The sequence below is a fragment of the Chiroxiphia lanceolata genome, chromosome 5 (assembly GCF_009829145.1).
Source record: "Chiroxiphia lanceolata isolate bChiLan1 chromosome 5, bChiLan1.pri, whole genome shotgun sequence".
Taxonomy (NCBI): domain Eukaryota; kingdom Metazoa; phylum Chordata; class Aves; order Passeriformes; family Pipridae; genus Chiroxiphia; species Chiroxiphia lanceolata.
Genome location: NC_045641.1, coordinates 36,189,147 through 36,202,915, shown reverse-complemented (window position 1 = coordinate 36,202,915; position 13,769 = coordinate 36,189,147). Strand labels below are relative to the sequence as shown.

At 35.9% G+C, this 13,769-nt stretch overlaps 1 protein-coding gene and 1 long non-coding RNA gene across 10 annotated transcripts in view; one reads left to right on the top strand and one right to left on the bottom strand.

Annotated features, from left to right (window-relative positions):
* CNOT2 (CCR4-NOT transcription complex subunit 2) overlaps nt 1–13,769 on the bottom strand; it is an 81,092-nt gene that overhangs the window by 13,792 nt on the left and 53,531 nt on the right. For all 9 annotated transcript variants that reach the window (XM_032687933.1, XM_032687927.1, XM_032687932.1 and 6 more), the window contains 5 exons: nt 9,987–10,053; nt 6,494–6,641; nt 5,689–5,871; nt 3,629–3,708; nt 2,362–2,487 (listed from right to left, as the gene is read on the bottom strand). In XM_032687933.1, the coding sequence (XP_032543824.1) occupies nt 2,362–2,487; nt 3,629–3,708; nt 5,689–5,871; nt 6,494–6,641; nt 9,987–10,053 (604 nt within the window). The remainder of the gene's footprint in view (nt 1–2,361; nt 2,488–3,628; nt 3,709–5,688; nt 5,872–6,493; nt 6,642–9,986; nt 10,054–13,769) is intronic.
* LOC116786866 lies at nt 3,069–7,254 on the top strand. Its single transcript, XR_004357098.1, has 3 exons — nt 3,069–3,162; nt 4,080–4,162; nt 7,147–7,254. It is a non-coding gene; the product is annotated as an uncharacterized LOC116786866 (long non-coding RNA).

Genomic DNA, 13,769 nt, shown 5'->3' with positions numbered 1-13,769 from the left:
ACTAAAGCCTTTTATTCAAGTGTGAGCTGAGAAACACTGTGGGTTAAATTCAAACACATCCACTGTCACCTTGTTTTGCACATCTAAATAATCAAATAATCTTTACAGGCATTATTAAAGCTGTATTCAGGTAAATCCACTGATGAAGGATGTACTCTTTTAAGAGTATAATATGTTTTTCCTCCATCCCCTAATTGCATGAAGGATTTTGTAGCATAATCTCTTCAGAAGCATGTATTCTCAAAGTACGCCCAGCTAACTTGCAACAGACCACGTCACGAATGAAATACTTGCCTGCGACGTAAGAACAACTCCTACTTTCAGCATGAAAACTGAGAACATTTAGCCTGCAACTCTCAGTGCTCTGACCCTAATTTCAAAAGAGCAGGCCAGTCGCATTGGAATTTGGATTCTGACTACTGAAAAGCAAAAAGGCAATGTGGTTTGTTTTTTTCCCCCTTTATGCCAGTTAAAATCAAACCAAACCAAACCAAGTCCCCACACGATGCACCCAAGAGTAAATAGACTTTGCTAGACACAGAGAAGTAATACAGTGATTTGGTTGCAAAGAACACTGCAACAGAGGAACAGAAGACAGAAGGAAGTCTAGGGCCTATTTTTCAAAGGTTCTTAGTAGATGTATAGGATCTAAAATGGTTCAGTAGATGACTATTTATGACTATTCTGAAGTTAGAGGTCAAAGTTCCTTTATTTTAAAAAAAGAACAACACTGAGTTAATCTTGTTTCTGCTGTCCAGCCTTTTCATCCAGAGTTATTACAATGTCTTCCACTGGATAAATAAAACTGATAATGAATTAACGTTAATGAATATTTTTATTCTATCTAAAAGTTATTTGAAGTATAATTTTCCTGAATAACCAAGCATGAAGAAAGTATGTCTGCTCCGTTTCAAACCTTCTTTTCTTGTCCACAACCAAAACTACTCTCCATTTTTGTCTTGGAATACAGCATCCAGTGCATCTCACATCTCCTTTTCTGGATTGTTTCTACCTCCATATGCATCCCCTGCGTTAAGCAGCTCAAGATAACTCTTCAAACAGAGAACTTTCTTTCATGGTTCACCATACAGTTGTGCAAATGGCTGTGGTAGTACCAAAATGGGGAAATGGTGTAAGCATGAGAGCAATTACAGGGGATTTTTTTATGCTGCAGTGCTGTCAAGTGCTGAACTCCAGATCCACACTGGAAGTACATCTGGAAGTGGATCTCCCTCCTACCTTCTATCATTTTTTCATATAATGTCTTTTCTTTCAGAGTTGGAACTAGATAACCTTTAAGGTCCCTTCCAAACCAAGCCATTCTATGATTCTACAATGGACAAAATTTCATGTAAGCTGTATTAGGTCTCCACTCTTGGTCTGAGTTTTGAGTGTCTTTGTTTGGGGAAGTGACTTTTCCCTGCGTTTGGCACAGGCAAGTTTAACTTGTTTGGTTCTTTCTCACAGTTGTCTTACACAGAGGGCCTGGTTATGCCAAATCCATGAGGCTACTTTCTGTTGATAATGTAGTATATATTATCTCCAACCACAGTTTGAGCTATCTCTGAAAAACACCAGCTTTTATAGTTAGAAAACACTAGGTTATTTTTGGTTAAAAATTTGACAAGTATCACAAAAATAGGTTATAAAAGCAACTTTTCAGAGTAGCTGATGCAACGTGCATGACAAAATCTACTAAAGCAGTAACAAAAAAAAAAGTTTTGTGCCTCACACTAAGCTTACCTGAATTTTTTCAAGACCCAATTAATAAGATTTGTATCCACCTAAAGTTTTCTCCTTTTATTGTTTTTAAGTTGTTCAGCAAGAAGTATATAAGATACCTACTTGGAATCTGACTGATAATAGTTGACACTTACAGGTTATTTTTTTTGAAATTTGATGTTTGTCAGAAGAGTGACGGTGAACAGTACTACAGCAAATACTATTAATAAACAGCAAAAATATACACTATGTTTACAACTGCTGACTTTTTACACAGTAACATCTCTACTATTCAAATACTATTTCTGTAATTTATTACTCAGACATCAACAGCTCTTGCAATTTGAATAAAACCTGTTACCTAAGAAATACCTCGAGCGAGCAGCCTCAGAGTAATCATACCAGACAGACCAAAATACCCAACAATCTCTATTGACAGTAAAACTAGAGCGTATGAATTCTGATACTTACAACGGGGAGTCTCCAATCACTGTAATATTAATTATTTCTTTTTTTAAATGAGTCTTAGGAGCTCACACATCTGGTATTTTTGAAAAGACTACCTATTGTCTTATGAACAGCAAAAGCTGAATTAAGCAAATACCTATTTCATTCAAAGAGTTTTCAGTATAGTCTTACCATAGGGTGCCCTTCCAGCTAAAGGGTTTATTAATGGAGTTGGATTGCCACTTCCTTCCCTTCTGTTTCTGTCTGCTAGTGCTGGAAAATCTGAGAGGTCCAGTCCTGTCACATTTTCACTTCCATCTACAATAAAAACAGATATTTTTTATTTGCTTACATACTTTGCTCAAAGACTTCATTATGCACAAGATAAATGTAGGACATATCTTCTTTAAGTTGGTCTTTTTTCTTGTACTATTATTATCACAAATAGCTACAGCCTTTGTGTTACAAGACTTGCCTAAAGAGCACCAAGATGTTTGAGGTTTGCTTTTAAATAATAGCTAGTGAACAGCATTTAGTAACAAGGTCTACTCTTTTTGAATTAAAGATTGCACATGTAAAATGCAGGCAGAGGATCAAAATTACAGTACTAGGATAGGTGGCCTGTTTTAAATTTAAAGAGCTATCAAGAAGAAATTTGAGAGAATAACCCATATTAGCAGCAGCATCAAAGAGCTCTATTGTCCTTAGACAAAGTAAGACAAAGCTGAAGCAGCTGAAGAGCCAACGCAGTGCAAGTTACATGGGAACACTTTTTCATTTGCAGCAGAAAATACTACATGGGTGAGGCCAGAGCTGCAGCTCTACAAAAACATCACAACGTCCTAGGGAATGCCCAAATCCTTCCACTCTTGTGATGTCACCAGCACCTCAGGTTGCTTCATATATGCAACTACCTACAGAAACATCAGCACACATGAACCTAAGACATTTCCGCACAAGGATATTTTCCACTCTCTAGTTCATTAAATTCAGGTGAAGAAGTAATTCCCAGAGAAAAATCACAACTGAAACAACTGACTGAAAGGAATACATAAGCCAGCTGTTCAAAAGGAGCTTGAGATTTAAAAAAAAAATGCTTTTCCACTGGTTTTATGTATCTAATGTTTTCACAGAAAATGGATAAATCTTTCCTTCTCTGATGTCATTATCAATTCCATGAGCTATTCTGCATTTCTAACCAATGAGGTATAATCTATAACCATGTGATGTACAGCGAGTATACTACAGAGTACTTTGTCTTCAAAAGTTTTAAAATCCACTGCTATGAAGTAGTAACAATTTGCTAGCACTGCTCTTGGAGCAGCATTTCTATGGAACAACTAAAAATTATAAGAAAGTTGCACTCCAACAGAACAAAGTTTTTTCAATGAGTCTTACTTAGTAAAAAAAAAATATCTCTACTGTAGTTTAAGATCAACATTAAACAGAGTAAACTCACCCGTTCCATTAAAAATGTTACTTGATAAGGAGTTATTCATTCCAAATGCCTGATTTCTGTTCATCCCAAATCCAGACATACTGTGAAAAAAATTCAGGAAGTCAGACAAAAGGGTATACGTACGTTTTAATTTCCAGTGGAAGGTATTAAGGGGGTAAAAAAAACCCCTAGGACATTTAAATTATTTCAAGTTTAAGCAACCCATATTAGCCTAAACTCAGATTTTAATTCTTTTCCTTTATACTTCTGAAAACTCTGAGCAGCAGAGTCAATCAAGTCAACTAGAATGACTTCAAAATAGCTCCATTTTTTAATAGCCACCATGTCTTAAGATATCTGTCAACCAACAGGTTATGACAAACACAATCGTTACTCAATAATTTCATACAGAAAAATGAAGCAGCAGTAAATGCAGTAGTTAAAAGTCAGACTGTAATTCATTCACTTGCAGGTGGGAAGCTGGATCATGAAAGTGATCAAGTTTGTCATGACTCATTCATAATCTGAACGATTACGGTGTGCAATCACCACCAGGTACACACGGTATTACTACGAGCATAGGGATAGTCTCTGTCATAAGAGGACACAAACTAAAGTTTCATACAGTCAGGCAAAAATACCTGAAAACATCTAAATATCATATAGGTCTAGTGTGGTTGGAAAGACAACCCCACAAATAATCTGCTTCATTCCATGAGAGCTGGAGATGTTGAGAAGCTCAAAGGTAGGCCCTCAGCTGAGTAAAATTCTGAATGTCTGCCCTGTGGGAAATCACGACATTCACTTTTCCCCCGTAACAGGACAGAAGCTAATATTTTAGAAATTTCCATTTAAAAAAAAACCAAAAAACCCCGTTATCCTAGTGGAAATCACACCAACTTTTTACACAGTTACAAATCTGAAGCATTTCACTCTAATTTGAAATACCCTTAATTGCTTCATGTTCAAAAACCTAACCTAAAAATTTTCAATGCTCCAACTAAGCAGCTATTCAGAAAACAGCTGGAAGTCATGTAATTCATGCACCTGACAAGCAAACACCATAAACTTTTTCCCAATAATGATTTCAAAATTTTGCTAAATATATCTATTAGCAATTGGATATTGTACTACTACTATACTTCTGCAGGCTAATAAACTGTAGAATAAGAACCCGTCATTGTTCCAGAGATATTTCCTTCTCAACTTGTAAAAACTGTAGCTTCTTGAAAGTGAGATATACAATGAAACAGTGAAAGATGAGGATTTTAATTCAAGTGCTCCTACAGACAGGGATTTCATTATTTTCTCTACAGTTGAATGAAATTTAAACACGTAATTTCTAGACATGTATCAATATCCAATATTATTGTCCTCTGCATGTAAAGTTTTTAAGTATGTTACTACTTCAACCTTCTGAGATCTCAAATTTCAAAAACACTTCAAAAAATGATATTATCTTTTAAAATTATCCTCTCCTCTACTTGACACTATACAGGATAGAAAAGGCATATTCTATGTAATCAGAGGCAAGACACAAAGTCTTCTCGGACTCCAAGAACATAAACTGCTACCACCGAATCACTATTGCTGTGATCATTGAGAAAAGTATCTGTATGCCTATATCAGTGTGAAACTACAAAACTAAGTAGCCTGATTAAGATTCAGATAACTGTGACATTAGTTTTCACCTTCTTTTATCTATTTTGTAAAATACTATATTGGGTTAGAGATGGCATCTGACTGCATTAGCATGTTTGTGCTCCTCTAAGAGCGACTCCCCTAAGGAAGGGCCTGAAGGGAGAAAAAGGACAAAACCGGGAGCACAGCGATCATGAGGTCATGGAACAAAGCAGCCAGCCATGCAAAGCTGTGACTACACACATTAAATAATTAGAACTAAGACAGTACTTACAACAAGTTTATCAGTATGAAGAAAGCATAAACATAGCACCAAAACACAGCTGAAGCCTAATGAACACACGAAGCAGTTTTTGAGATTTATTCTAATGGATAAAAATTACATTTCCTGATTAGCATGTACATGGTTCTACAGGGATGGTCCAACTAAAAAGTCTTACCTGTTCACAGTAAAAGGTTGTCGAGAGGGTTGCTGCTTTGGCATACATATTATGCTTGGAGAGCTTCTGTTGGGGCTGCCTAACCCTGAACTGCTCATGCTGTTTGTCCTGCTGGGAATTCCAATGCCCTGACCAACCTGGGAGTGGTTCATCATATTCCTAGGATTCATAGGCAATATCCCCCTGAAAGAGAAAAACCATCCACAGAGATGAATCTGTACAACAGTATTTGGCTACTCATTTGTATTACTAATGTAGGATGGACTCTGAGCTGTTGCAATTTAATTTGTACTTAGTGACCAAACAGCATGTTTGGAGTACTCTCTATAATTAATGCATTTCTGGATTTCTGGATTTCTTCAGAAATACCAGATGACCCTTTACATACTAATCAAGTCCTTGGTCAAGTTTAGATAAATACTTAAATATTATAAATACGAAAAGGTGTTACAACTCCTTTTTTAATGAGAGCTTCAGACCTACTATCTTAATATTCTTACATAGTGTATGGCATCCTATAAAAATTTTAACTGTACATTTACCTGAAGAATCAAATAACAACCTCTTACATTCTGAAGCAGAATTTGCCAGCAGTTTGTCCTTTAAATACAAAAATCAAATAATGCCTTACAGTAAATCCTTACTATTTTACTGTATTATTTCCCTAACACAGGCAGTGGTCCTAAGAAACTACTTTTCTTCTTTTTTATCAGACTGTAAAGTAGGTGAGGTAAAATATGCAGACCAATTAACGAGAGCTCTGCAAAAAGACACAATCGCAGAAATATTGGCTATCAATAAATACCTGCTCGGAGATGGAGGCGTGTGAAGTGACATTGTTGGTACCCCTGTTGTTGGCGTTACGTGGCTCGGTAACTGAGTGCCTTGTGATAAGCTGCGATTTAACTGAGGGGTATTGTTGCTCATTCCCCTCATTGGAAGGCCTAGTGCACCTATTGAAAAAAAATTCAGAGGGGTGGAGATACAGAGCAATCAGGAACAAAGTCTTCTCCATCAGGTGTAGATGGAAACAATTTATGCTGACAACGTACCAAAAAGTGTAAAGACTGAAGGAAAGTGCAGTGCAAAAACTAAGAACTTGTTTGCATAGTAGAAGTCCAATTATCAAATTCAGCCCCATTTCTCTTTAACTTAGACAGGCTCTTTGAGGAATTTCTGTATTCGAAGTCGCTAACAAAATTTTGTTTCCTTTGAGATGTATACTGTAGATGAAGGGTTGAGTTTTGAGGTTTTTTATAAGACATGAAAATCTACAAATTATCTCATAAAAAGGCAGTATTTTGGGAAAATTAGCAACTGCACTCAAGAAATATGTTAACTGGTATATATATTTGGCCAGTATTTAGAACACCGATTTGTCTTGCTAAAAATTAAGCAAATCTTTAATAAAAAAAAAGAAAGTGATGGATATTTACTTAACAGTAACACTGTTTTCAGGACAACGAAAGCAACATTTTAGGTCAATTCTCTCTACAGTTTAAGTTGCTTCTTTATGGCAACAGTACTTCAGTGTCCATGATCAAGTCAAGTTTGACCTTTTGAGAAAAGAAAGCAAGCAGAATTTTAAATGCCCTCTATTTGCATTTAGAAACATACAGAAGAGTTTTAACATTGTGATCAAAAGTATTTTCTATACAAACAACTGTGTGACAGAATAACACAAGCTTTTTTTCACACTTTTTTCAGTAAGGTAAAAAAATAAGTTACTTCAATTCAGAAGAGCAGAAGATAACCAGTTACTGCCCTGTCCCAAAATGTCCAAAAGGTTTATGAAGTTCCTCATCATTCTCACATCACTTTTCTGTGTTTATGAAGTTTCAGAATTATGCTCAAAGACAAAAAAAAGTCATTCAGTGCAACATAGCAATAGGAACAAACTTAGCATATAAAATGCAATAACTGTAAGTGACAGTTCCTATTGCTTTGGCACAAGGCTGCTGAGGTAGACTCACAGAACTCAAAACCTTATCTTGCAGACCAAACAAAAGAAAATTATGATGTATCAGCACTCTCCCAGGGTAGATTGCTGCTGAAGAAGAGCTGAATATGCCATTGTATAATGTGATTAAATACTAAGAATGCAAAGGACAGACATAGCATATGTTCAAATTATTATCAAGACAAGGTCTGAAGAAACCTCCCAGTCATTTAGCTCTCACACTTAAAGAACCGTGTCTGTGTCCTATCCTACAAATTGCAATCCAAAAAGTTTGCAACAAAACTCGAAGTGTTTATAACACTCAAATCTGTCTCTATACATTCAGATTAAGAGCTAGTGTAACTTGCTATAACAAGCATCCTAACACTTCATTAAAAGCTGATTATATCAAGGTGTTCACTGTAAATATTTTGGCAATTTGCTGCATCAGAATAATGTCAATGAGCATAAATATATATTATAAATAATATTTCACACTGATTAACAATTACATGGAATTTTAAAAATAAAACGGTACGAAAAAATACATACACTTTTAAACTAGATATAGCACAACAAAAAACCACAATTACAACATTCAAGTTAATTTTGTGCAAGCATTTGTTTTAGCAAAGCCAGTTTTACACTGATGGTTATTTCTTCCTGTTGGCTTTCTTTAAACTAGAATTTTTAATTATTAGGGATGTTACAGCAAAGTAGAACTATATTCCTGGCAAGGAGGGGCAGTTGAAATACTCACTGAGAAAATGCCCTACTTTTTTCTTACTTTTCCCAGTTTTCTAATTGAGACAAGAGATCTATATGGGCTATACTGGAGGCTGATCAATGAAACGGTCAACTTCCTTCCTAATTTTATGTCTAAGTTACATTAACATTATAACATGGCATCTTGCTTAATGACTGACAGCTACCAATCACTAAAAGTGCACAGCCATTATCAGCTTTGTTTTTCCTAAAAAAGTATTTTAATCATAAGCATGACTTCAACACAGAAGTGTTGCCGCTTTTCCTCAAGATTTGGTAGAAATTGACTTCTGATAATATTTACTTTTAAGTTTTTGGCTATGTATGCCTCCGTGCTAGAGATTACATCCTAGGCACCACAACCAACTCTATGAACAACTAAGTTGATGAAAAAATTAACCTTAAAAATAAACAACAAATAACTGACAAGTAGAATGAATAAACTATTTCAGTATCTGTAGACAGTTAAGTTTGAAAGATTCAGTTGTGCCAGAATCAGGACCCAAAAGACAAGACACAAACAGGACTCTTGGACTGGCTAGAAGCTGCACATATAAATCTCAGTAGCATAATCAAATGTCAATTTATATTACATAGTCACTCATCAATGGCCACTGAGATAAGTAAACAAACCCTACAACAAAAAAGAAACCAACAAAAAAGAAAGCCCACTATATTTTTTAAGAAGTTATTTGAAGAAAGTTCAAAGAAATTGGGAAGGCCATGCATCTAGCAAACAAAGCTTTTAGTTTGTCCAGACAAAAAGTCCAGACTCTCTCAAGTACTCTGAAGACACCTTTTTGTAGAATCTGAGTCAGAAGCACTTGGTAAAACAGCTGAAAACATTCAAAACCATTCAGTGACACAGGAGAGATGATGCTCACAACCAGTTTTACTTGTGGAACTGTATCTAACTCAGATATTCTGAGTCACTGTCTGCATGCACCTCTCAGTTACAAGGAGCTTCAGTTCTCAACACTGGCCCTAAGTTAGCATTACAGGTGACTGCTGCTCTATAGGTCTTCTATTGCAACAGTGTCCACAAGACTGGCAGATACAGATGAAACTTCCAAGGTACAGGAAAGAAAAAAACAGTGGTGCAGAAGGCAATAATCTTACTGGCCAAATCTTTGCCAAATGCAAGTTGCCAAGCACATACACAAGATTCAATGTGCTCCAGCAGAGCATGAAATATCAGTTATATTTAAGGTATAATTTCCTTCAATTCTTTACATATTTTTCTGAATTAGGTTCATTTTGGCCCAGCTCACTTTCTTTAGGTTTTCTTTCAGAGAATCATGCTTAAATCATAGACATTTTTTATAGCATGGTTATATTTGGATATTTAACAATTATACAGTGTCAGTATATGACACTTTGCACACTAAGCACTGCAAAAATGCATACTAAGCAAAGCAAAAATATATCTTAAAAAAATTAAAATAATTGCACATAAGGGGACATACTGTCATTTTTACAATCACCAGAAAACAAAGCCATCTGCATATTCTCTACCCAGAGTGTGCAACTGTAACATATTTAGCATAAAATAAACATATAAAATAAACATATAACCAATAAAAAGAATTCTTACTTTGTTGCCCGTATAAACTTGCCCCAAACTGAGACAGCTGACCTGATGTTGATGGTGATGCCAGCATCTACAATGTAAGAAGAATAAAAGGCTATTAAAGACACAAAAATACTGTGCTATCTTGCTCTGAAAGTTTGCAACAGTATGTTATGCCAAGAAAGCCAAAACAACTGAAAACTCCTTCAAAGTCATCAAAAATTTTAGAAACTCCCAAAAATATCTGCACAGAAACACCTGTAACAGTATATTACACATCAGTGTTCTAAGAGGAAAAGAATCAACTATTCTCCGTGCTGCTGCAGAAATGGAAAGTATAACTGCATTTGAGAAACAGAATAAATAAGTTGAACACTTGGAAAAAACTACTTTGTGATCCTAAGGACAGTTAAGCACTGGAACATCAATTTCTGGATGTCTTTGAAGAACAGATTAGTAGTTAATCAACATTAGGTATAGTTGATTGTCTCTTGGAGCAAGAAGAGCTATTAGTTGATCCAATCCATCCAGTTCACCACAGAACATGCTACTTGTACTTACAAACACATGGGTACATGTCTGCTTGGACTGAATTTTAAGATAGTTTCACGGAAAGGAATGTCGGGATTCTTAGACATAACGTGATTTCGTGCTTTTTTCAACTTGAGAGCAAAAATATTCAAATCAAAATAACTTTTACTGTGATAAACTGTAAATTGCTTTGTTGGTATCATCTAGGGAGATGTAAAACCTAAACCTTATAAACTGAATCAGTTAATAAGTCACACAGGTAAGTCACTAAACATCAAAAGTAGCATTCATATCTGTAAATCAGGAAGTATTTATGATTTTTTAAAAATATATACAGAAACATGAAAAAAGAAATTACGGCATGTAATTACTGTAGACCATCAGAAAATGTATCAGAAATATCTCCTCTCACATATTTCTCATATATATATGTATACTCATATATGTTCCTATATATTATACTCACACATATTTCCAACAAAATGCTCATATTTGAAAGTAAGCAACTACCCACACTTGTGTACATAAGAGGTTTGAAATAGCAAGACAAAAAACTTTCTGCAAAAAAACCCCCAAACCTATAAAATGTGTCAAACCAGATCACATATCTCCTTTCTTAGTGAAGAACTCGCTGTGAACAAAAAGAACACTTCAAATTAAACTACCAGTGGTTCTAACTCAGCACTCACAGCCAAGTTCACAGGCCACATCTGCATCAGCAAGCAATGCAGCCAAAGACAAGTGCACCTGTAAAACAAACAATTTGGTTCTGAGCTAACATAGCTACTGCATTTCTAACTAGAGCTAGCCATGACTAAAACACCTGATGCCATGGACTGAATGCCCATTAGGGAGTGGTACATGTCTGGTACACTGCTGGAGCACATCTTCCAACCTGTTTCCATCCAGAAAGAATGGAATTCACTCACACCAAGACTGCTCTGCAATGCAAACCAAAGCAAGCTGAAGTGGGGACACTTGGAAGACATATTTCAGAAGTACTCTTCCCCCAAACTAACAAATTGATTAAACATGGATACAATAAGCTGCTACAGTAGTTTTAAGAAAGTAAAGTGCTCAGGTTAAAGACAGCAATATTCAAGTCTGACAAGTTGAAAATCCTAAAATATGTTGCAAGGTGTGGCAAATTGTAACTCTGTGGGAAAAAAACAAGAGCAAAAAGTTATGAGATACCTTCAGAGACAATGATAAGGGTTCACAAGTCAAAAAAATAATAATAAAAAAACAACAAACAAACCAGACACTGAAATAGAAACATCAGTCAAAAACTACTACTAACTTTGGGACAGATTAATTAGACAGTTAAGCCAAAAAAGAAGGTCTCATAAGAACAGCTGCTCAGGGACTTCAAAAATTGCTGTGATGGCATGTGATGTAGTAAGTAGAAGATGGTACAAAACCTCAGCATAAAAACCTTTCATTTGTAATGTTACTTTGGACTAATAAAAATAATTAGAAAACCCCTTAGAGGCACTACATTATGTGAAAGAGAGAAAATGAATCCCACCTCTTCTACACTGAGTACTACTTGATTTTTTAAATTCAGTTAAAAGGAATGGAAAATAATATTTATTAAACACTGCTTATTAGAAAGAGGATTTTCTTTTGAAACATTGCAAAGTAGGTCACATCTATTGTGTCATTTACTTTTACATGAAAAGTTAATTGCAAAATGACTTGTAGAGAAACCTTTATAGAAAACCATAATAAAGGCCAAGCATTAAATTCACTAAGTCTCACAACTTAATCTTAGTGTTATAATGTACTTAGAACATCAAAGATAACAAACTTCAAGAAGAAATCAATAACAATTGCTGTGGATCTGTTCCAGACAAATTAAATGCAGCATTTCTCTCATCTCATGGAGAAGGAATATGCTGTATGGGTATCTCAATTATTCCCTCTCTAGTTTATTAAACACTTTTTTCTGTCATAGGAAGGAACAGTTTAAAATTGTCTTGTTTTTCTATTATTTCCATATAACTTATATCAACAAGAAAAAAAAACAACTAAATTCGCCAAAACCTTAACCTATGCTACCAGGACCTTGATTTGCATTCACAGCCTCTGAGTCACTAATATAGTCTACTCAAACTTGGTCTACCAAAGATAATGACAACTCAAAAGGTACAGTGTTAGTAGTACTAAAAACATTCCTTCTGGCATTTTGCAATCATTATTTCACCTGGCTGGACTACTTGCCACACAACACACAAAATATAACCAACTCTCCAAGAGCACTACTTGCAACTGTGGCTGGAAGTCAGCCTTGAATTTCTTTTAGTCTACAACAGACAAAGGTCATAACCTTAATAAAAACTAAAGCAGACTAAGCCTTAAGGTGACTAAAGCCTCTTCTAGTTGTTAAAACCTATTAAGCTTTAGCCAATTATGTCCAAATCTTAGGGAAAAAATGCTCAGAATTATCGTGGTAACAATCTAAATCAACTTGCCAGCAGTCAACAGCTACAAAACCCAGTTGTAAAAGTAGCATGGGATTTCTGCTTCTATTCCAACCTTGTATGACTGAACTAGACAGATTGTTTCAACTGGCTTTCCCTGTACATGTTTTTAGGAGACAGAGACTTGCATCTCCCACAGGGCACAGAGACAACCGAGAAAAAAAGACCTCGTGTAACATGACGAGTGCACTTTATTCTGCCAGTATATGGGAAGGACCAACACTCAGTACTGGCAGGTTGAAAGTCTGAGTTGATGACAGTCAACCAAGACATGGACATCATTTTACTCACAAGTCTCAAATAGTCATAGCACAGTTCTGATAATGGAGGATTATGCATCTAAACTCACACCAATTGATGATCCAAGCAGATGGCTCAATTTTTCTGGACTGGTCCATACTAAAAATCAATAAGCTGTAAGGGGTTATCAGGCAATTTCCTATCCTTAGTGCTGAATGAGATTTTACTGTAACTGCTTTCATTAACTCTTAATGGGTTTACTGCAATAAATTCACTTAAGAGTGTCAACAATCTCGAAAAAAAAAAGCACCAGCAACTGCTTAAATTTGCTAGAACTGTGAAAAAACTGCTGCACTTTACAGCCCCCTCAGGAGGCTGGCGAACACAGGCTGCAGCCTCCCTGAAAGCAGAGGGAGGCGGTAGGAGGGAGGTCCAACAGTAGAGCTGGCTGAGCAGGCTCCTGCTTTCCCCTGCACTGCAGCATCCTGCCTCTTCCAAGCAAAGACCCCACTCAGCGTGGAGACAGCTGCCCATCGCCATCACCCACGGTAGC